General features: G+C 46.7%; 1 protein-coding gene across 1 annotated transcript in view; it reads right to left on the bottom strand.

Annotated features, from left to right (window-relative positions):
* The window catches only part of ITPKB (inositol-trisphosphate 3-kinase B), a 116004-nt gene that overhangs the window by 16281 nt on the left and 74489 nt on the right, over nt 1–25234 (bottom strand). The window contains exons 3-4 of the mRNA XM_060245520.1: nt 4362–4461; nt 2013–2226 (exon numbers count right to left, since the gene is read on the bottom strand). Of these exons, the coding sequence (XP_060101503.1) occupies nt 2013–2226; nt 4362–4461 (314 nt within the window). The remainder of the gene's footprint in view (nt 1–2012; nt 2227–4361; nt 4462–25234) is intronic.

Below are 25234 nucleotides of genomic sequence, written 5' to 3'. Positions count from 1 at the left end.
ACCCAAAGCTTTGGACAACCTCATTTAGTGGCCTAATATATATATGGGTGAGAGATGGGTGAGAGGATATATATGGGTGAGAGAATGGAATGCTGTGGATCCCCACAAGATAAATACCACCCAGCTGATTCTGCACCTCAGGAAAGCATGGAGCTACTCTGCCACAATATGCTGTATCACTTTCCTTGGGAAAAGTAAATTAGAGAGACTGGCCTGTAACTGGCCACCTCATCCCTAGCCAATTAAGGTTTTTTGAGCAGAGGTCTAATAACTGCCTTCTTCAAAGGCCTAGGGAGAGTCCGCTCAATCAGAGAGGAGTTGAAGCAAGGTTCTCCTGGCAAGATTTTATAAAACCATGATGTGCGTGGATCCAGAAGCACATTTGGCAGCCCTCACACTCCCAAATAACCTATCAGAATCCATAAGCAGGATCAATCTGAAACTATCCATAACAGGACAACAGGCTATCCTGACACTTCAGGTACCAGATCTGCCCTCAACTTGACCTCCAAGTTGGAATGGATGAGAGAAATCTTGCCAGCAAAGAACACTGCAAAAACATCTCAGCTGGTGGCCAAATCTTCATCACTGGCAGGGTCAGGTATTATCAAGTCATGAACCACTTTAAACAATTGAGCTAGATGAGATTTTGCAGGTGCAAAGGTAACAGAGAAGGAAGTCTTCTTTGCTGCCATCACTGCCACCTCACAGGTCTGCAAATGGGCTTTTAAGTTGTGCTCTGTCTGATTCATCCTGAATCCTCTACCAGCATCACTCTAGTTGTCTTTCAATCTGCCTCATGTTGCACAATTCCCTGGTAGACCAAAGAGCTGGGGCCTCACAGAACATGGAAGAGAACACCAAGGAGCAACTCTGTTTATGTCCCCAGTCAGCCTATCATTCCATGCAGCTACAAGTGCCTTCACAGAGTCACTGGGAAGGCTCTCAAAATCCCTCAGAGCCATGTGGAAACCAGCAGGATCCATTAATCTCCAAGGGCATACCATCTGAATTGGTCCACCACCCCTGCAGGGAGAAGGCAACAAGCTCAATTGTGACTTCAGAAGACAGTGATCTCTCCAGAACAAGGGCAGAACCTCCAGCCCCCTAATCAGATCACTGGCAACCTACTAAAAAAAAAATCCAAGGTATGTTCTTTTTCATGTGTCCAGTCCATTATTATCTAACACAGACCAATTGTTATCATGGTGGTCATGTATTCATCGCTGTGCTTTCTCATGAGTCACAAGGCTTATCTTGCAACTTCCCAGTGTCTTGTTACCTAGATGTTTTCCACTCTTTAGTGGAAAAACATGCTTTTGTCCCAATCAGTCCAACATGTCACTTCATGCTGAAAGCTCAAAGATGAAAAAGTAATATGGTTTTCCAAAGACTCAACCATCTCAACTAGAGTTACATGCATACTGGGCTAGCTGTACATAAATAGCAGAACTACAGCTTTACATTAGTGGCCACAGCTTTTGGGAGGTGCTTTACAGTTGCTCCAGCCTAGAGGAGGCTGGAGTACTGTCAGTGACCCTTCTCACTCCATGTTCAGATACACATGATTCTAAGTGAAAGCTTTCATTGGCAACTGAAGGAGAACTCTCTTGATGTTATGGAAGATTCATAGCTACCACCAATCCACACATCCTTTGTCACATGTAACAATAAGAAAAGTGTGATGTGATGGCCTCATGCTCAGTATTTCTCCATTCCTCACAAATAGCAACCCATGAAAAATGAGCATGAGAGCATCCCATGAAACATTTCTTATACTAGACGTGACTAGTAAAACACATTAAGAGAAATGAAGGTTATGTCTTAGCCCACTGTTCTCATGGTAGGCACTTGGGGCTCACTGAAAAACATGGGAATTGCACAAAGTGCCTAGCATGCCAGGAATCAAGTAACACAGCAGAGGACTCCCTCTGCAGTACCTGGAAAGAAAAATGTCCAGAGCAGCGGCATAAGAGCCAAGCTTTAACATTCAGTCACAAAGGAATACAGACCTAACTCCCATCTTGCAGTCCATCACACAAGGAGAGTCAAAATCAGCTAGCAGATCTTCCATCTGATTGTATCGCTCCCCATCCTTCACTATGTCCCCATGGTAGGCAGGAACATAAGGCCTAAGGACATCATTCATCAGACGGTCCAAGCAGCGCTGTTCAGACTCACAGTGCTTCTTCAATATCCTCCCATTAGCTGCAGCTTTGAAGCTACCTGGGAGGGGGGAAGACACAAAAATTGAAAGGTTTTTCATTAGTAGAGAAAGCATTTCATACAACTTACAGAATCCTATTCGCTTCTAACCAAATGCTTAAGTGAAGCAAGGTTTGATTGACAAGTGTCAGATATATCATGTGCAAACCTGGAAAGGAAATGTGAAAATATGATTGCACTGACTCTGAACTATGGTTCTTTGTGAGCAGTTATGTATGCTCCACTTAATGTTGTGCCAAATGGCCCACACCTCGTGTGTGAAAATAATATGGGATGACCTGAAAAAGAATAGCAGTGTCATTCAAAGACTAAGTAGACCAGTCTTTCAAATGCTCACTACTTCTCTTCCATTGAAAGACAACTTGCACAGATTAATGAAAGATACCTAACAAGCTTTCCTACATACTGAAGACACTATGTGCAAGTTCCTAGAGAATGTCAGTTAGACTACCATGTGGAAGGGGGCTCACATTCACTAGGCAGGGGAAATTCAAAGATGGTCACATATGCCACTATCCATTCATATTCTCTGGCACACATGGAGGTACTGATTTGTGAACCTGAAGACAGAGCAGGTGAGCTAGGTAACTGAGATGAATATGAGGGGCTGGCACAGCAAAAGGAAAATTAGGTTAACCTTGAGTTAAAAGCACTGGGGGGAATTTTCTAATCTAACAGCAGCTCAGCAATGGAATAAGTTACCCTAGGGAAGCTGTGCAATCTTCTTGCTGGGAGGTTTTCAAGAGGGACCAGTGGGGGGTATAATTAGAATATCCTGGTGAAGGGCAGAAGGCTGGGCTAGATTGAATCTCTTTCTGCTTACATGGTTAGAGTTCTTAGTCCTCTTATTTTGGGACACAGCAAAGATGTGCAACATGAACATGAAGTTCAGACTGTGTGCTGGCATGTTGTTTTTTGTGACCCAGCCATTAATACTGGGTTCCTTGGCTCATCTGTTCTCCTAGGATCACTTATTCTAAGTATTTGTCACGACTCATGCGGGTCTTACCAATTGTTGCCACCACCCTGGGTTAAGGGTTCCCCTTGAGAAGCCCAGAGTTCCCTCCCAAGCCCTTCAGGCCTCCTATAGCTTAGGCCAAATAATAGGCATGAGGACCAGACAAAGTGAACAACAGAAAAAAAGGTTTATTTAAAAGGTCAGTGCACTATAACAAACAAGGTGCATAAAACAGTAAAAGGTAGGGCTGCCAACCCCCCGGTTCGGGTGGGGAATCTCCCACCTGGGAGGTTCTCAATCCACCGGCCCACATTGGCCGGCTGCTCTAGGCATTTCCGGGGAAACTCTATGGTTTTTCCAGACACTCTAGACATTTGGGAGGTAAAACTCTATGGTACAATAGGTACCATAGAGTTTTAAACCCCCCACCATGGCTAAAGCATCTGGAAAAACCATAGAGTTTCCCCAAAAATGCCTAGAGCAGCCATGCACGGGCGCTGCCATTTTGATGACGTCACTTCCGGGTGATGTCATTTTGTTGCACAGTGTGTGCATGAATGTCCCCCGCTGGGGGATGAAGAGGACTTGGCAACCCTAGTAAAAGGGGTGAAGGGAAAAAAACCCAAATGCCCTAACGCGTCTATCTATACAGTCCCTACTGAAGTACCAACACTTACCCCCTTGGGTAAGGGTCTTTCCCCTGCTTCAAGCTCTCCAGGCTACAGCCTGCCTCCAGCTCAGCCTTCCAGGGAAAGAACCTCCCTCTTCCTGGGCTTGGCCCTTTTATCTTCTCCTCCCAGGCCCCACCCCTCTCTGAGCCAGTTTCCCTCCAAAGCCTGGCCACCCAATCAGATGGACAGGAAGGATCTTGGGAAATGTAGGCTCTTTCCAGTAGCTCCTAAGCAGGCTTCCCTGGGGCCTGCAGGCCTCCTAGGCCCAGGATTATGACAGCATTATAGAACTTTCCAAGGGTTTTTATTAGCTACTTTAGCACTCATTCAGCCAGCCCTTGAGGAAATGATATAGCAGAGTAGAATGTGTTATAATTCACAATTTCCAGAAGCAATCTAGGTTAAGGTAGCTAATTATCTTAAGTCCACCAAGAGACTTCTAACACCTGCCTTTCATTACATGAAATCCTACTGAGATTTAATCATCACAAATTAATGTTCTGTACCTGCGTGTCCTGCTAGTTGGATCCAAGGATATTTCTTCTTGAAGGACATAACAAAAGGGGACCAGTGTACCATGTTCTTGATCTTCCGCCATGACTTGCTCTGTGGAAGGAAATGAATTGAGTAGTGCATGGAAATAGTCTCTCCAGCACTATTTGACCTGGAGACAAATGGTGGTTAATATGGAAAGGGATATGGTTAGTTCAATATTGATGGAAGAACAAGCTGAACCAGAACCATATGTTAAAGCAAAGAGCCATTAGATTATCCAAGGACAGATCTATCTACTGCTTCCCCACCAACTCTTCAAATTTGTACAAATGATTGTTCTTTTCCAAATCATGTTCTTTTCCAAATCCCCTGTGATTGTGTGTGAGGGAAGACAGCAGCACATGTGCATAAAGCAAGACAGGAGTATAACAGTTCTAGGACAGGATGCCTCAAGAGAGTTCACACACACACAAAATCCACAAAGGAAAAACCTGCAGCTTTTGTTCTCCTGATAAAGACATATGCTTTGGTCATTACTTTTGAACACAGGAATGTCACATTGATCAGACAAATAAGTGAATAGCCACACTAAGATAAGGTTCACTTAAGACAAAAAAATCTATCTGTAAAGATCTGTGTGTCAGAGCCCAAACAAGAGGCAAGGGGAAAGCAAGTTAAGAGAGGGTTTCCATACAGAGGAGAAGAGACCTCCTGCTCTTGCAGAAATTGTATTTAATCTTGTGTATTATATTCATAAGTACAAATATAACACTGCAGTGGAAACACAGACTCTGAAGTCATCCCAAATTAGGAGATAATGTTTAATTACAATTTAAACTCAGTCTACTGACAGTTATTCTTTGCTGAACAATGTTGAATAGGGGTGAAAAACAACATGTCACCTGATCTCCAAATCTGGCTACATTCCAGGGTGGGGTATGCCTTGACTGAGGATGCAGAGGAATAGCAAATCCCACTACACAGTGGTCACCTTGGAGGTGAAGGGGTCTCCCTACAACATCCTCCCTGATGTGACTGGGTAGTAGTAGAACACCACAAAACTGTGCCTTTTCTTTTGAGTGTATAAACTCATGGGAACTTCTTGCCACAAGAAAAAATTTCATCTAAGTGAATCAGAAAAAAACTTACTTAGATGTAGGAAAGCATCAAAATCATTTCTGAAATGAAACAATTTCCCATACATTGTTTGAAAGAAACACAACTAATTTAGTCTGAGGTATTTCTTATTTTAAAACCAGAAGACTGCACAGACTATCTTGGAAAACAACATGCAAACAAAAAACAATGTGGTGAAAATGCCTAGTTGAACAAAACAAGACATCCAACATTTTAGCACCAGTTAGTTGGTAATCACATTTCAGCTCCTCATTCAAACATTTAACAGAGAACAGGATGACAACTATATGCAAGGAAAAAACATAAGAGTGTCAGGCGAGGACCTGGGAGATCCAGGTTCAAGTCCCCATTCTACCATGGAGGCTTGCTGTGTGACCTTGGGACAGTCACACACTCTTAGCCTTACCTACCTCACAGGTTTTATAGTGAGGATAAAATGGAAGAGGGGAGAGCCATGTAAACTGTTTTGGGTTTCCACTGGGGAGAAATGTGGGTTAAAATGAAACAAGTAAAATAAATAAAAATAAAAAAGTTATAAATCAATACCAAATATAAAAAGTGGTCCCCACTGTTGCAGATTTGAGCTTCTTAATGTGGAAGAACTCCCTCCCTGTTTCATACACTTAATGTCTGTAAAATCCTCCACAGTCTGGACATTGATTTTCCCCCTTGCTGGCATCAGAAGACACAGGCCATAATCTTAGATGCACAAGCATGAAAAGTACAGTAGCAGAGGTATTTGCAATATGCTTTGAGTACACTCTGCCACTTTCCCTTCCATTTGTTCAAGTCCATCTGTTCGTTTCTACCATCTTTCCCAGAGACCCATTGAGCTTTCCATTTAAGGGTAATCAGCATTTTATTTGCTTCTGCTCCTTGCTTGGCACAGGTATTTAGCAAGTGAAAAATTTCTCCATATTTCATCCGTATGCCAGGAAAAAGCCTCACTGCTTAACTTGTGTAAGCCAGGCAGCTGTCAAAAGCATTGGAGGACGGCAAGAAAACTAAAGTTGTCAGAACTATTTCTGTACTACTTGGTGTTTTAACATGCACGTGGCATTATACTGGCATTATACTTTCAGGAAGCATAGATAAAAAGAAAACTTTAAGAAGTCTGAGCCCAATTTAAGGTGCTGGTATTGACCTTTAAGGCCCTATTCAGCTTGGGACCAGTAGAGCATAAGGACTGACTACTTCCAAATGAACCTACCCAACCACTATGGTGATCTTCAGAGGCTCCACTTTATTTATTTATTTATTACTTTCAATTTATATCCCGCCCTCTCCGCAACCGGACTCAGGGCGGCTTACAACATCATAAAATACAATCAATCCAATAAAACATATAAAACCATAATTTATGTATATCAGCTTAAAACCATTCTATGGCGCCATTTCAGTACTGTATAGGCGGTATTAAATTCTCGACTGTGATCGCCAGCATTCTGTAAGATGACCGGTGGCAGCCCTTTGGAATTCACAAAGCAGCTTTCTCAGTCATGGCACTAAAATTATGGAATTCCCTCCAAAGAAGATACATCTTTCTCCCTCTGTCTGTCTGTGCTTTTTTAGCATTCCCTCACTGACCCTCCTTACCATTTATGTACTTATATGTTTTGTTAATTGTTGTTTTAAATGGTTGTGTGTGCACACATGCATATGTGCTTGTACATTTTTAAAGACTTGTTTTAATGTTTGATTCTTCATCATCTTGGGGGCCCTAAGTTGAGTGGAAAGGTGGTATACAAATGTTTTAAATGAAGTGTGAGTTCTCCTGCCGCAGTAGCTTTATGAGAAACACAATTATGCCTGGTAAAAGTTACCCTTTGGTCCAACTACAAAACCCTCACTATGGGCTTTAGCCCCAAGTAAAAACTTACCAGATTGGACTGCAAGTAATCTTTATCTTGTGCCCTAAACTTCATAAACATTCCTTAAGCAACTGGGTACTTGAAACCACTTAAAATGGCCACGCAATTGTTTAGTAGCTATACAACTAGGAGGGTGAGTCTTGCTCTGAGACTGTTTCCAGAATCCAACCAGGGATTTTGTCAACCTGCACTTCAGAACACTCTCCTCTCCTCAATCATTTCATATTTATTTTAGTTGTAGTTTTTGTCAAACTGCTGTCAAAACTTCTGAAGGCAATCCTAAACTCCACCATGTGGATTTTCAAGAAAAAATACTAAGAGTTCAATAATGTTATGTATTGCATCCAAGTCTTCGGGTATAACTCAGCGAATGCTACAGAGGCGACCAGGGGAAACCCTCTGGTCCCCGGATGTAGCTCGCTAATACGCTCCGCCTATCAAGATCTGAGGTGGGAAGTTTAACTGGCCAGGATTGGACCTGGCCAGATGGAGGGCTGTTCCGGGGCATGTATATACTTGGGACCCGGACCACGTTTCGATCTCTTGTGATGTACCAGCTAATAAAGTATGTTGCCTTCAACATGTCTCGTCACTGAGTACATTACACTGGCGACGAAGGTGGGATCTAGCTAGGTAACTTCCCAAGTGGGAAGTTGATAACCTGGCTGGAGACGAGGAAGGCACGGAGCCGCAAGAGACAGAAGTGCCCGCCGCCGCCATGGCGAACCCGAGTGTAATGATGGGCCACCTTCCTGAGTTCGACCCAGCCAACCCCGAGAGGTGGGAGACCTACACGGAGCGGGTCGAATGCTACCTACGTGCAAACCTGATTACAGGCGACAGCCGCATGAGAGACATACTCCTGAGCGTCAGCAGGGAGGCCACCTTCGAGATCGTCAAAGGTCTCTCGGCCCCCATGAAGCTCACCGACAGAACGTACGGGGAGATCGTCAGACTCCTCACCGGGCATTTCTTGCCCCAGCCCTCCATCATCGCCCGTCGATTTCTCTTCCACAAGAGAGATCAAGGGCCAGGAGAAACGGAGCCGTCTACCTGGCTGCACTCCGCCAGATTGCAGGGAACTGCAGTTTCGACAAGCGGGAGGAAGCCTTGAGAGACCAATTTGTATGGGGCCTCCGAGACGAAAGGTTGCAGCAAAAGCTCTTCGTGAAGGAGGAGCTCACCCTTCAACAAGCTTTCAACGAAGCAACAGCATTTGAAAGAACCACCAAAGCATACATCAACCCGTGAGGAGAAGTCCACCAGGAAGATATGGCGCTGGGTGACCCAGAGGACGAAGAGACCTTCCAGCTCCGCCGCCAACAAGGATTGGGCCCGAGAGCCCCCACGCGGCAACGAGCCACAGAGAGACTGACCAACAGCAAGTGTGCCAATTGCGGCGACCCCCACGAGAGACGGGACTGCCCCTATCGCAACATGGACTGTAGGAACTGCGGGAAGGTGGGCCACATAGTGCGGGCTTGCCGGGCCAAGGCAACTCGCAGACGCCAGACCGCTCACCATGACTTGACTGATGCTCACACAACAGCATCGACCAGCCTGCAGGTAATGAACTTGCCCCTCACTGCCCCCGACAAGGTTAGACTGTCGGTCCTAATTGAGGGTGCTCCATGCAAAATAGAGATGGACTCGGGCTCCTCCATCTCCATAATTTCGGACATTAACCACTGGACATTCTAGTGGTTAAGCGCCAGCTCACCACATTACTGGGGCTGGCCTGGTTTAGACCGCTAGGTATTCAATTAGTGGGGGTGCAGCAGATGCAAACGAATAACTTCGAGAACGTGTGCCGGGAATTCCCCGAGGTTTTTGATGGGACCCTGGGGAGTTACAAGGGGCCACCCATCAGCTTACCTCTCGATCCCCTCGTTAGACCAATAAGACTGAAGGCCAGGCGAGTTCCATTCGCTCTAAAACCTAAAATAGAAGCGGAGCTGGACCGACTCACGGCCCAGGGAGTGCTGGAACCGGTATCCTATGCTGCCTGGGAAACACTCATAGTCACCCCAGTGAAGCTGAACGGGGATGTGCAAATATGCGCTGACTACAAGTGCACTATCAATGAAGTGCTACAGGACAACCCATACCCCGTCCCAGTGGTCAGCCACGTCCTGGCGGCCCTAGCGGGTTCCAAGGTTTTTGGAAAACTAGACCTGGCCCAGGCGTACCAGCAACTCCCGGTAGATGACAAGACAGCAAAGGCTCAAACTATTGTGACCCACAGGGGAGCTTTTTGGGTGCAGCGGTTGCAATTTGGGGTTAGTGTCGCTCCGGGGATCTTTCAGAGTATAATGGACTCTCTTCTCAAAGGGATCCCCGGAGTACAACCGTTCTTTGACGACATTCTGATCGTGGCCCCGGACGCGGAGGAGTTCAGCAGCTGCCTGAGAGAGGTGCTCCACCGCTTCCAGACGGCGGGTCTGAAAGTAAAAAAGGAAAAGTGTTCACTAGGGGTGCCGAGGGTGGAGTTCTTGGGGTTTGTGGTAGACGCCGAGGGAATCCACCCAACAGAGGACAAGACCAGGGCGATAGTCCACGCCCCCCCCTGCAAGGCGGAGCTACAAAGTTTCTTGGGATTATTAAATTTTTACCATTTGTTCTTGCCCCACAAAGCAGCCATCGCTGAACCCCTTCACAGGCTGCTCGATAAACACGCCCCGTGGGTCTGGGGGAAGCAGCAGGCCGCCGCTTTTCAGGCAGTCAAAGACCTCCTTGTTTCCAATGCGGTGCTCCACCATTTTGATGAAGCCCTACCATTGATTTTGGCTTGTGATGCTTCCCCATACAGGGTGGGCGCAGTCCTGGGGCACCAACTTCCAGACGGGAGGGAGGTTCCTGTGGCATATTATTCGAGAACCCTGACCCCCGCAGAGCGCAACTACGCTCAGATCGACAAGGAGCCTTTGCTATTGTGGCGGGTGTGCATAAATTCAACGACTACCTGTATGGTAGGCGCTTCACGATCGCTACGGATCACAAGCCGCTCCTGGGCCTCCTCGTCCCAGACCGCCAGACCCCACAAATTTTATAACAGCGAGTCCTGAGGTGGAACCAGTTCCTAAACTCGTATACATACGCCCTGGTTCACTGCCCGGGCAAGGCCATGGGACACACTGACGCCCTCAGCCACCTGCCATTACCCTCGACGGACCCAGATCCTGCCCCTGCCCACCATGTAATGCTTATGGAGACTCTGCCCGAGCGGCCCCTCCACGCCGCTGAGGTGGCTTGGGCCACAGGGAGGGACCGTATACTCGCACATGTTTTGGACTTGGTGGGAAGGGGATGGACCGAGGGCAAACTGGACTCAGAATTCAGGGCATTCGCATCGCGCAGAGACGAGCTGTCCACACACAAGGGGTGCATACTCTGGGGTAGCAGGGTGGTGGTTTCCCCCACTGCGGAAGCAAGTGTTAGAGGCTTTACACGAAACACATCCGGGGATAGTGCGGATGAAAGCCCTGGCATGCAGTTACGTATGGTGGCCAGGTATGGACGACAAGATAGAGGGGTGGTTGAGAAGGTGCCAACACTGCCCAGAGTCCCGGCCCGATCCGCCTAGCGCCATTCACCGCTGGGAGTCCAACAGGAGGCCATGGTCCCGGATTCACTTAGATTTTGCAGGGCCATACCAGGGCCAGATATTCTTCATTTTGGTCGATGCATACACCAAGTGGTTAGAGGTGATCCCCGTAGCTTCCACCTCCACAGCAGCAGCGGTCCGAGCCTTGCGAAGGGTCTTTTGCACACACGGAATCCCCGATACCCTGGTCACGGACAATGGGACCGCTTCCACCTCCCGGGAATTCCGGGATTTCTTGAATAGATATCTCATTCAACACATTAGGTCCGCCCCCTTCCATCCGGCCACCAACGGCCAGGCTGAGCACATGGTGCGCACCACCAAAGAGGCCCTGGGGCACATTGTACAGGGTGACTGGGACCACCGCCTGGCAGCCTTCCTATTTGACAACTGAATCAGCCCCAACCCCGTCACCGGGTCAAGCCCTGCCGAACTACTAATGGGGAGGAAATTGATCATGAGGTTAGATAGGCTACATCCCGACCGGGCCACTGACCTCCGCAGTTCCCCTGAAACCAGGGAAGCCGCCAGGGAGTTCTTCCCAGGGGACCCGGTGTACGCTAAGAACTTTGCAAGTGGCCCAGAGTGGTTAGCCGCCCAGGTGCTGCGCGTGACCGGGTCCCGCTCATACGAGGTCTCGGCGGAGGGGGGACCGATCCTGAGGCGGCATATCGATCAGCTGCGCCGCCGCACTTTACCAGAGGAACTGACAGCCATTGAAGGTGGAGGAAGCGGGGAAGTACAGACAGCAACACCCCCGGAAACTACACCACCCCTGCCGTCCGCACTGACTGTACGACCAGAAGAGCACCACGGTGGCGGGAGCGACCCTCCCCAAGAAGGGTCCCCGGAAGAGCAACAAGCGGCGGATAGCCCTCATCCAGCGTCACCCCAACACAGGGAAACCGCCATCCCGCCAGCCATGGCAGCCGCGCCAACTCCACAAATAACACCGAGAAGGTCAACCAGGGCACGCAGAGCACCAGCCTACTTGAAAGTCTTTGTGTCCTGAACTAGGGGTGGGAGGAGTGTTATGTATTGCATTCAAGTCTTCGGGTATAACACAGCGAACGCTACAGAGGCGACCAGGGGAAACCCACTGGTCCCCGGATGTAGCTTGCTAATACGCTCCGCCTATCAAGATCTGTGGTGGGAAGTTAAACTGGCCAGGATTGAACCTGGCCAGATGGAGGGTTGTTCCAGGGCATGTATATAATTGGGATCCGGACCACGTTTTGATCTCTTGTGATGTACCAGCTAATAAAGTATGTTGCCTTCAACACGTCTCGTCACTGAGTACATTACAAATAACTTATCTGTTTTGCTCCCTGTTGCAGCATATGTAGTTGGATACCCCCTCCTCCCATCTTAAGGCAGGACTTTGCTCCAAAATGATGTCATTTTTTTTAAAGGAAAGCAAAGTAGTCTCTCCAATTAAGATTATGCCTCAGCTTAACCTGGAAAGGAATCATCCTATCAAATGCAAACATAAATTACTGAGTCCCTGGATGAGAGAGACTACCAGAGTAGTAACTGTTCTGGAACCAAGACTTTTCTGTCAGTGTTTATCAATCATACAGAAACAGAAAACCTTGAAATACTTCAGAGCCAGAACAAAATTAAGCAAAGTGATGTTAAGAATAGTACACATCATCACAACAGTTTTCCTAACAGTGACTCATAGACTAGTCTTTTAATTCTAGCTGCAGTCTAATGTCCCATTGAAGAGTCAAAACCTAGAAGTGTATGCTCAGCAACTCGTCAAGGCAGGTGTTCAGAAAAAAAAATGAGGGCTGGTTCAAACATTAACTTTTTCTTGTGTGCAGGACACTGAAAAGGTCTTCCCCAGGGAAGCACTGCAAACAGAGTCTTAAAGTTCAAATACTTGATATCTGTGCATTGCCCTATTACATATGAAGTATGCACACTAGCACCTGACCCTTGGAATAAGTAGCATTGTATGTACACAACTGGACAATATACAGATAAGAACTCTTTAAATGTTACCATTTCTACAAATGTCACTGCCATGGGGGCAGTGTCTGCACACAATTAGGTGAACATACACTAAGATAAGCCAAAAGGGTGTGTCTATATTATCAAAAATTGGAAGCAAAAATACAAAGAGCAGATATCAAGTGTCTTTGATACAAAGTGTCAAATCTTGGCACATTTTGAGCCATTATTCTCTTTAACAGCATATCAAAAACAGTGGTAGGAGGCAAGATAGTTTCTGAAGGTTTAATCTCAAGGCAGATCAAATTTTGGCAAAATTTGATTTGAAACATTAGTCAGAATTTCATAGTAGGAACAGGGTTTTCCCAAACTGAAAACTGTCATAAATACACAAGTGCCACTTCTAAAACAAATTCAAAAATTACTTCAAGAAAAGTCAGTAGATAAGTAGAGGCAGAGGAACACCATCCACACAGTCAAATTCAGAAACTGGGGGGATCCGCACCCAGTTTTTGTTCTCTTCCTTGGACACATTTTGGTGATGAGGGAAAGAAGCCAGCTTATTTATTTATTTATTTATTTATTCTATAATTTATATCCCGCCCTTCCCACAAAGTGGCTCAGGGCGGCTCACAACAACGACAAAACAATAAACAAGGTACAAAGTTAATACATTTAAAAGTCAAAACATTTAAAAAACCCTAAAAACTTTAAAATCTTAACATTAAAACTATCCAGTATATTTCACTAAAATCTGATAAGCTACATTTATCTAGTCGGCATAAGCTAACCGGAAGAGGGTTGTCTTACAGGCCCTGCGGAACTGAGTAAGATCCCGCGGGGCCCTCACCTCTTCCGGCAGCTGGTTCCACCATGTGGGGGCCATTGTAGAAAAGGCCCTGTCTCTGGTTGTCTTGAGACGGACTTCCTTGGGCCCGGGGATGGTGAGAAGGTTTTGAGTCCCAGACCTCAGTACTCTCTGGGGAACGTGTGGGGAGAGACGGTCCTTCAGGTAGGCAGGTCCCAGGCCATATAGGGCTTTAAAGGTAATGACCAGCACCTTGTACCGGACTCGGTATGTTATTGGAAGCCAGTGCAGAGCCTGAAGGCCCGGCCGGATGTGCCCCCACCTTGGGAGGCCCAATAACAGCCGGGCCGCGGCATTCTGCACCAGCTGCAATTTCCGGGTCCGGCACAGGGGCAGCCCCATGTAGAGGGCATTGCAGTAATCCAATCTTGAGGTGACCGTAGCATGGATCACTGTTGCTAGGTCGTCGCGGTCCAGGAAGGGGGCCAACTGCCTTGCCCGTCTAAGATGAAAGAATGCGGACTTGGCAGTGGTTGCTATCTGAGCCTCCATCTTTAGGGACGGCTCCAACAGCACCCCCAGGCTCTTGACCCTGTCCGCCGCCGTCAGCGGCGCACCGTCAAAAGTCGGCAGGGGGATTTCCCCCCCCCCCCCGGTCCACGACGGCCCAAACAGAGGACCTCTGTCTTCGCAGGATTCAGTCTCAGTCCACTCAGTCTGAGCCACTCAGCCACGGCCTGCAATGCCCGATCTAGATTTTCTGGGGCGGAGACAGGTCGGCCGTCCATAAGTAGATAGAGCTGGGTGTCATCAGCATACTGGTGACACCCCAGCCCATACCTTCGGGCAATCTGGGCAAGAGGTCGCATATAGATGTTAAATAACATCGGGGAGAGAACCACTCCCTGGGGCACTCCACAATTAAGTGTGTGCCTCCGGGATAGCTCCCCCCCATCGCGACCCCTTGTCCCCGACCTTCAAGGAAAGAGGAAAGCCACTGCAAGGCCAGCCCCTGAATCCCCGCATCGGCGAGGCGGCAAGTCAGTAACCGATGGTCGACCGTATCGAACGCCGCCGATAGGTCCAACAACATCAGCACTGCCGAGCCACCCCGATCCAGATGCCGTTGAAGGTCATCCACTAGGGCAACCAACACCATCTCCGTCCCATGACCTGGGCGGAAGCCGGACTGGAGTGGGTCAAGGATGGAAGCGTCCTCCAGGGAAGTCTGTAGCTGCCTCGCCACTGCCCTCTCGATAAGTTTGCCTAGAAAAGGCAAATTTGAGACCGGCCTATAATGTGCCAATTGGGCCGGGTCTAAAGATGGTTTTTTTAGGAGGGGACGGACCACAGCCTCTTTAAGCGGCGCTGGAAAAAGCCCTTCCGTCAGGGATCTGTTTATGATGTCCCGTACAGGATATCTGAGATCCCCTTGGCAAGATTTAATAAGCCAGGAAGGGCATGGGTCCAATTTACAAGTTGTTGGGCGGGCAGCTAAGAGAATCCTGTCAACTTCCTCCAGGCTGAGGGGGCTGAAACCGTCCAGAATATAGTCCAAAGACATGCTCGGGGCCTCGGTTGCGTTAACTGTCTCTAAATTGACGGGGAGGTCGAGGCGGAGTGATGCGATCTTGTCCGCAAAATAATTCGCAAAAGCCTCACAGCCTATCTCCAATTCAAAAGAATTTAGTCTGTCCTGGGGCAGCGTGGTGAGATCCCGAATTATATCAAACAATTGTGCCGGGCGCGAAGTTGCGGACGCAATCTTAGCCGCAAAGTATGTTTTCTTTGCGGATTTGATTGCCATCTCATAGGTCTTCAAACTCTCTCTATAAGATGTTCGGGTCACTTCGTCTCGAGTACGCCGCCATTGCCTCTCTAGTCGTCTGAGATCCCGCTTCAGTTGCCGCAGTTCCTGGTTAAACCAGGGAGACGGCTTAAGGCGGGGGCGCAGAGGACGCCTAGGTGCGATCTCCTCGATGGCCCTGGAGAGTCCATCGTTCCAGGACTCTACCAGATCATCCAGGGAGTCGCCAGTGGGCCAGGTATCCCGCAGAGCCGTCAGGAACCGTTCCGGGTCCATCAGGCTCCGCGGGCGAGCCAAAATACGCTCCTCGCCTAAACGGGTTTGGGGTGACATATCCATACGAGCCTTGAGGGCAAAGTGATCCGACCACGGCACTGCTTCCATTGCAATATCGTTCACTTGTATTCCCGCCGCAAAGACCAGGTCTAACATGTGTCCCGCCTGATGAGTGGGTGTTGTAACAACCTGGGAGAGTCCTAGTGTCGCCATGGATGACACTAGGTCCATCGCCTGGCTGGAGGCCGCGTCGTCGGCATGGACATTGAAGTCACCCAAGACCAATAGCCTTGGGTGTTCCAACGCCCAGCCTGCCACGGCCTCCACCAGGGATGGTAAGGCGCCGGCTGGTGCGTTAGGCGGTCAGTACACCAGCCAGATCGCCAACCCCTCCCCAACATCCCACATCAGGCCGGCACATTCAATGCCCGGGATCTTCGGGGCTGGGAGAGCCCTAAAGGAGTAAGCCTCCCGTATGAGTAATGCCACTCCTCCCCCCCGCCCGCTAGTCCGGGACTGGTGGAAGACCGAGTAACCTGGGGGGGTCATCTGGGAGAGAGCCACGGTCTCCCCATCTCGCACCCAGGTCTCGGTCACACAAGCCAGGTCCGCTTTCTGCTCCAGCAGATAGTCCCGAAGGACACCGGTCTTATTGTTAATGGACCTGGCGTTGCATAACACCAGTGTCGGAGGCGGGTCAATTCGTCTGGTCCCACTACCTGTCACCATCGGGATGGGCCGCAGGCTGGAAGGTGGTCGAGCACTCTCATGTCTCAGCCTCCTTCGCTTGTAAGTCTGCCTGCTCCCACCGTCATACCTTCCCCTCCCCAGGAGTACCGGAATCCCCAGGCCAGTCATCTTCTGTGGTGGACACCAATTCGTCGACTGGTGGTGGCAGAAACTCGAGAAGTAAAGTGCTGCTGTACACAACTACAGAGTAGTAGATGCAAGGTGTTAAAGTGCAGTTCTTCTTCTTATGTTATAAAGGCTCTAAGAGCTAAAGTGCGGTAGCATCCAAAAAGTGCAAAATGGTAAAGTCTAAAGTGCGGTAGTGTCCAAAGAGGTGCAAGGCGGTAGTGTCCGAAAAGGTGCAAGGCGGCAAAGTCTAAAGTGCGATGCACAAGTTCCATAATGGTATGGATGCTTAGATGCACAAGTTCCATAATGGTATCCTAGCACTGAACTGAATGTAGTAGACACACTACAGGGCTCATCTCTGCGCCACCCTATCCAACTGTAATCCACCCTCAAAGTCATTTTTAAAAAACACACAAATTTTCATGGCATTCATTCTCATTGCAAGAAGTTTATTTAGCACTCCTGGGGAAGCAAAAAAAGGCCTGAAGATCACGAAATCCAACCCCCACAACAAGACAAAGACTTATTTCCATATTAGCCCCCAAAGAAAACAGACCATGTAATGCCCTAAACAGAGAACACAGCCACAAACTAATTAGGATGGGACATGAACAACATCAAGCCTTCATACTACATTTGCGGCAAGTTCTCAATAAATGAATTCAATAATTTCTGGCCCACATGAAAAACAGGAAACCAGAGTTTTTTATCCCCTCCCCCCTCCATTATCTTCAGGATGCCACAGTCACTAGCCGGGGAGGGGGCAGTCCCACCAGTGTATATCTGTTAGTTTCACACTTGTAGCACTGTAATCCCCCCACATTGTGACCTGCTTCTCATGTCATCGGAGACTACTGAATGACCACAAGCAGTGAGTTATGTTAAGAATCGCCCTGAGCTCTGACAGGAGGAACAAACTGTGGGAGTTGCCACTGCTGCCAGACAAAAGCTGCATCTTTCTTCTTCAAAAAGAAGCTCATCATGTGCTTCAGCAGCTGATCTCTACCAAATGGGCAAAAGGTCAAGTCTGAGCATATTTTGAATGTATCACATTTAGTTTTGGTTCTTATGAGAACTTATGAAGCTGCCTTATACTGAATTAGACTCTTGGCCCATCAAAGTCAGTACTGTCTACTCAGACTGGCAATGGCTCTCCTGGGTCTCAGACGGAGATCTTTCACATCATCTTCTAACTGATACTTTAACTGGCAATACCAGGTACTGAATTTAGAACCTTTTGCATGCCAAGCAGATGCTCTACCATGAAGCCATGACACCTCACAAAATAGGTTCTGTGAACATATACAAAGTTGCCTTATACTGAGTCAGACCATTTGTCTGCCAAGGTCAATACTGTCTATTCAGACATGCTCTTTTGCATGACCTATCAAGAAACATCATCAGACCTCTGCAGCCTGAGATCCTTCTTTGCAGCTCCCCTCCCAACTTCTAATGGGGATATAACTTAAGGACTCAGAGATTTCCATCCCAACTGTTATCTGACAAATGGAGTTTTGATTCTCAAAAGCTTATTTCACCCCCTCCGCCCCCGAATCTTGTTGGCTAAGGTGCTACTGGACTCAATTCTAACCAGTCTTGTCAGTGGAGCACACACTTATCCTATGTCAGGGAACCTCCACAGAACAACACAAGAAGAAGGACCACATGGACCTTTAAAAGGTCTGCAAAGCAGGGTGTGAGAAGAGGGATCAAGCAGTAGTACTGACAGTACTGTGGGGGAAATTCCCAGTCATTTTATCAGGACAACCAGAGGGGCAAACAGGTATCTGAACTGTGAGGAGGCAGAATGCCAGCATACCAAATTCCTTTCTTTGTACATTGCAAGAACTAACCTCAGGGAGGGAAAGGGAGCAATTTTAACACATAGATTTTGTGACACCACCTCACACACTCATGGCCACTTCTAACTGGTGGAAACACAGAGGATTCCGACACATCCCATGAATTGCACAACGAAGCCTAAACTGTAACTTTTAAAGAGCAAAGGCCATGTTCACATTATTAAGAAAGAACTGAGCTTTGCTATTTTTTTCTTTCACCAATCAATGATTACTACAGAAACACCTTCCTCCTCCCTTCTCCCAGTAGACTCTTTTTCCTGAACATGTACTGTTCAGGTACATCAGTTAACCTATTATGACACATCACAATAGAAAAGTGGGGTTTTGGGGGGGGAGTCTCCTAATTAGGGTTGGTGGCTTTTGCACTGGCCTCTAGTTCTGGCTATGCCTCTAAGAGCAGCTAGATCTGCAGATATATGCCAGTGTTTACCATACATTGATCTGGATGGCCCAAGATCTCAGAAGATAAGTAAGGTTGGCCTTGGTTAGTACTTGGGTGGGAGACCACCCGCAAGGTCCAGGGTTGCTACACAGAGGCAGGAAATGGCAGACTACCTCTGTCCATCTCTTGCCTTGCAAACCCTATGGGGTTGCCATAAATTAGCCACTACTTGATGGCACTTGCCACCACCACTGCACATCTCTATATTGTGAAGAGCTTCCCCTGATGCTTTCCACAAAACATGCTACTTCTAAAACCACAGGAACAGCTCACTTTTGTTTTTGTTTTGCTGGAGTCTGAAAGACTAGACCTAATCAGTGAATTTTATATGGCTTCTTAAACCGCCTTTGAATCTACAAGCACATTTTATGAACACTTTTGATATTCCTTCAGCCAAGCTAGGTTGCTTACTCTCCTAAAAATTCTCCATGTAGGCTGATCTTATACAGGAGAGAGCATTCCCGCAGGAAAATGGAAGGGGAGAGTGTTCTATCTATTTTTAAACTATTATCCATTTAACAGCTGGAATGTTCCACTAATGGCCTGGAACCCAGCTTTAGAAAACTTTTCAGAGAGCTAGGCCGTTTTTGCAAAATCAAGCTCGATTCTTAAAGACAATCAGGTTTACTACAAAAGAAGCTTTAATTGCCTAGAGTCTGCTTTAAGAGGTGCATGTGTGACTTCAGTTGGCAGACATATAAAGAAAAAATTGTGATGTGGGTTGTGGGCCACACAGGCTTATGTCCCATTAAAACTGGTTAGTATTTAAGGTCCCTTAAGTCTGCTTCATTTTCAGTATGTAACTTCCAGAACTATGCACTAGGGTCTGGGACTAGTCTGGTGTGTGAATAAGAAAAAATGCAGAAAGTTCTGCTATTTGAATGCAATCAGAAGAACAGACCCCAGGGTTTGGATGGAATTAGTTGAAACAGGAATGCCAGGAATATCAATCAGGCAATTTCATGAAGGATTAATGGCAGTACTGTCTGCGTATAAGAAAATTGTAATGGCTGTATTATATTTTATTTATATGTTTATTAATAAAGCAGGTGGCATGTTGACAATAGAAATCTCCAGTTCTTTCTAATCCAAAGCAAATTATACTGTTCATGGAACTTCTCACTGCCTGGAGAAGTGGCAAGTAAACACAGCATGTCTGCTTCACAAGAACCCTAGTTGTTTTGATCTCCTGTTTCAACCTGGTGAAAAAAAAGGGGGGGGATTACAAACAGGAGATTTCTCCTGGTTTGCCCTTCAACAAAGAAAAAAGGAAGCTATTTTGGAAGCAAACTAATAAAAATCATTCTTAGTATTTCTTTGAAAACCAGTACTGTATACTCAGGGCTTTTTTTGCACAGGAACGCACTTCAGGCTGGCTTGGTGTCAGGGGGTGTGGCCTTATATGCAAATGACTTCCTGCTGGGTTTTCCCTACATAAAGCCCTATATGAAACAATGGTGACATCAGGGGGTGTGGCCTAATATCAGGGCTGGATCTGGGGGGGGGTGCTTGCCCTGGATGCTGAGGGAGGGGGGGTGCCAAATTGGGTATGGAGTCCATTCTATTCTCTGGGCCTATAAGATAGAATAAGCCCATAAGGGGGTGTCATTTTTTAATTTTGCCCCCCTTCAAAAAACATGTAGATCTGGTTCTGCCTAATATGCAATGAGTTCCAAATGAGTATACCAGATAAAATGTCTGGAGATACCACTCAGAAGAATTTCACATAAGCAAAACAAGACAGAAAAGTGTCATGGTTTTGTTTTGAAAATCAAGCAGGGATGTTTCATGACTAGAAGAAAATGTGGTACAATCTAATTAGAAAAGATTCAGGTGAAATTTAGAGTTGCCAGCCTCCAGGTGGGGCCTGGACATCTCCTGCTTTTACAACTAATCTCCAGCTGGCAGAGATCAGCTCTCCTGGAGAAACTGGCTGCTTTGAAGGGTGGACTGCTTTGTACCCTGCTGAGGCCCCTTCCCCAAGTCAAACCCCACCGTCTCCTGGATCCACCCCCAGATTCCATGTATTTTCCAACACAGACCTGGCAACCCTAGTGAAATTGCTTGTTAAAGAAAATCTTTATAGCCTTGGAACTCCTTATATAACTGCCTGCAAGAAAATCCTTACTAACAGCTATAGACTTTTCAGTATAGGTATATTCACATGGCACTGCAACTGCATAAAAATATAAAAGACTCCCCCCCCCCCAGATTTCAGAAAACCTGACCAAGTAATTTTAACTAATTTTTAAAAATGTACTTGCCACAGTTTCTCTGAGTATGTGGCTCCTCCTGTTGTGTAAATTTAGCTTTCAAGGTATTATATTTTTCATTTCAAAATTATCTCAGCAAGATCTTTTATATAGTAAAAGTTGCTCTCCCCTTAAACCAGTAACCTCAAGGCTGGACTACTGTAATACATTCTACATGGATCTGCCCTGAAAATCAACTTGGAAACCTGGAAAGCTGGTACAGAATGCTGCAGCTCACTTACTACCTGGAGCCTGGCAGTGCATGCATATCACATTCATGCTGCAACCACTCCATTGGCTACCAGTCAGTTACCAGGTTCAGTTCAAAGTTGGTTATCACCTACAAAGCCCTTAATGACCTTTGGCTCCCAAACCTACAGGGCTGCTTCTCCCACTTTGCTCTGCTATGACAGCTTTACTTATCAGATCAAAACCAATGGTGAGTGGCCCCAACCTGAGTAGCCCAGGCAAACCCAATCTCATCAGACCTCGCAAGCTAAGCAGGATCGACTCTGGTAAGTACTTGGATGGGAGACCTGCTTAGTATAGCAGAAGTTGGGAGGCAGGGGCAAACTTAACTCAGCCAACTCTCCCAGTCGGGGGTCAGTCACCACAGGCCGCCATGACTTCCAGGTGCAAATACATACACACACATGCACATATAAATACAAAAAAGCCATTGGTGAGTGCTGTTTGGGAGCCAGTTTGGTGTAGTGGTTAAGTGTGTGGACTTGTATCTGGGAGAACCAAGTCTGATTCCCCACTCCTCCACTTGCACCTGCTGGAATGGCCTTGGGTTAGCCATAGTTCTGGCTCTTTGGAATTTACCCTCCCAGATTCTGAGAAGTCATTTTAGAAATAGCCTCATATTAATTTTCACAAACAAAACAAGCCTTAAAACTCTTCAGCAGCCCTGACCTTTTAATTCCTTTCAAGGCCTTTTAACTTCCTGTGGTTTATATTTGGCATTAGCAGCATTAGTGTTTGGACAGCACTTTAAACCATTAAAGTGCTGTTTGAACTTTTATTGTTGTGCAGACTTTGAAATGGAAACGGCAAATGTAGCAACTGGGATGATTATAGGGTTGTCAACTACCTAGAGAAAAATGCCCTGTCCTTTTAACAGAGGCTTAATAGGATGTTATTTACCTCCATGCCTCAAAAAGAGTCATCTGCCCATTTCCACATATTATGCCTCTATTAAAAGAAGAGGACATTTTTATCCTAGTCAGCTGGCAAACTGATGGATGAAGATATCTTCCCAGCCAATGTAGTTTCTGTAGGACAAACATTACCTTCTGGACCTTTAACACTGATAGTAGCCAGCAGGGAGCAATACAGAAGAATTCAATTTCTCCTCTATACTTCATCTCTACTTCTACCTTGTTCTTCAGTTGAATGGTTACACTACACTAACAGTGATCTAAAGAAATATTTGGCATCTTAAACACTGACACATCTATGCTTTGGTTTAATTTCAATAAACTAATTGGCCTTTAGGGTGTTGCTGTTGGGTTTTTGATGCAATTTTACTTCCTGTTGTCATGAGTTAATTAAGTGTTTGTATATGCATGCTGATGTTTAACCACTGAGCAGGTAGAGCCAATGAGAATGTTTGCACGTACTTCCTGCCAAGACTAGGTGTCAATATGCATAGTGACCATTGAGGGAGAGCCCTAATGGCTAATCCATATATTTGGGTGGTAGTCTAGGGGAAAACATTTGGTCAGTTTTATTGCCCTTTGTGTTAAGCCCTTAGATCTCCATGCAGTTGAAGTTAGGACTCGAGAGAGTCGAGATGTTGTCTAGAAGCTAGATAGGATATTGAATCCTTCTTTGTTTTCTAGAAATCCCAGTCATACTTTTTCCTCATTAGTAAAGTAACTACTTTTATTCTTAAGCTAAACTGTGTGCCTGGCTGTTATTTGTGGTTCTCTCCATGTTACTCTGCTAATAGTATCCCTAGACCCTAACAGTTGCAAGACTCTGGCCGATTCCGCAGTAGCCTTTGCTCGGGTTTCACGGCTTTATTTCCCCCGGGGCAGATGTTGGTTTCTGCACGTTCTGACCCGCATTGGCTGTTTGACCCGCCTCTAAAGCGGGGTCACCCCACACCAAGATCCTCATTTTATGAGAAGTTTATTTTTGTTCCGGCCTCGGGGCTCTAGGTTTCTGTGTGGAACTCATATGAACTCGCTGTCAAGCTTCCACAGCAGCAGAACACACCCACAGAAATTCCACGACCATGATTCCACCCTGTTCTCAATTTGTCTACCTCTACGAAAAATTTTTTATTAAGAAATGCATTTTGTGCTATAACGTAACTACCTTTTACGATGTAACATGATTATCCTTCTTCTTCCTGCATCCTATGAACACATGGTTATGTGCTTCTGCCTGCCTCCACTCTATTTTTTTCCCATGTGAATTCGCTCAGGTTTCATTGTTTGGTAAAGCATCTTTCACCCCTCACAAGAAGCCATCTGCATAAAAAATGGCAGCCATGGTATTGTTTTGTGGCTGTGTGCTGTTGATGGCGTGCTTAAAATTAAAATTAAACGTGTGTTGTGTATATTGTGCTGTTTTCTCCATGCACTTGTGCACTCATCGAAACAGTGCTGGAGGTAGAGCCCCGGCACGTCGTGGTCCCGGCAGGTAGACCTGGCCACTGAGTGGGATGCTGGGGGTGGGGTGGGGGGGTTGATGGAGCTTGCCTAAGCATCATAAGATACAAGCATTGCCCCACCTTCACATTTGAGAATCCATTCACATTCACAGCCACAAGCCAGCTGGCCAATCCCCTCCCCTAAAAAAAAAAAATCACGTCATTATGTTATAACGTAACCATGCATACGTTAAAAAAAAGAGGGGGGCAGGCATGTCTGAGGAAGGGAGGAGGGAGGGGGAAATTGCTCTGATTGTGAGGGAACTACAGGAGCAAAATCAATGCGGAAACAGAACACACACAGCAGACTGGGTATTGAATCTGGGGAAAATCCTCTAATGTGGAATCGGGAAATCAGACCCGCATGGAACAGCCCTGCAGCAATAGGGAGGCAAACACCAAGTGCGGAATCAGCCTCTTTTGATTTTGTCACAATGGAAAAAATCCTCTTCCCTATTTGAATATAAAATAGAAACAAACAATCATAGGCATTAATCCTACCCTTCTGATCACCCATGTGTAAAGTTCTATTCTAGTGGAAGGCAGGCCTGTAGCTATGGGGGGCAGTGGCTGTGGGGGCACTGCCCCTGACTTTCTGGGATCCCTTTGGGGCACAGCTTGGTTTTTTCTTTGGGGAAGCATCATCAGTGGCTGCCAGAGCTGAGCAGGGCACCGTGCACTGCAGCAGCAAAAGCTGCAGATGGAGAGGAGGGAGCTGGAGGAGTGGGAGGTAGAGGAATGGGCCAGAGAGGGGAAGATGGATGAGGGGGATGGATGGAGCTGCTGGCTGCAAAGTGCCAGGGTGGGGGAGAGGGAGGTGGAAGGAAACCCACCTTTCACCTTGCTTACACGCAGTCCCAGCACGACCACATTTAACTTTAAAAGGGGTAAATTCTCTGAGATGAGGAGGCATGTGAAGAGGAAACTGAAAGGAAAGGTAAATATAGTCAAAACCTTTTGGGAAGCTTGGAGGCTATTTAAAACTACAATCCTAGAAGCTCAGATAAAATATATACCACAAATTAGAAAAGGCACAAACAGGTATAAGAAAACACCTGAATGGTTAACAAACAAAGTAATGGAAGCTGTAAAAGATAAGAAGAACTCTTTTAAGCGGTGGAAAGCTAGTCCAAGTGAGATTAATAAAAGGGAACACAGGCTATAGCAAATCAAATGCAAAACTGTGATCAGGCAAGCAAAAAGCGACTATGAGGAGCATACTGCAAAAAACATAAAGACCAACAATAAAAATTTCTTCAAATATATTAGAAGCAGGAAACCAGCCAGGAAGGCAATGGGGCCTTTGGATGACCAAGGGGTCAAAGGATTACTGAAGGAGGATAGGG

Source organism: Heteronotia binoei, chromosome 1 (assembly GCF_032191835.1).
Source record: "Heteronotia binoei isolate CCM8104 ecotype False Entrance Well chromosome 1, APGP_CSIRO_Hbin_v1, whole genome shotgun sequence".
NCBI lineage: Eukaryota > Metazoa > Chordata > Lepidosauria > Squamata > Gekkonidae > Heteronotia > Heteronotia binoei.
The sequence above is the reverse complement of the archived record's forward strand: the minus strand, read 5'-3'. Positions and strand labels throughout refer to the sequence as shown.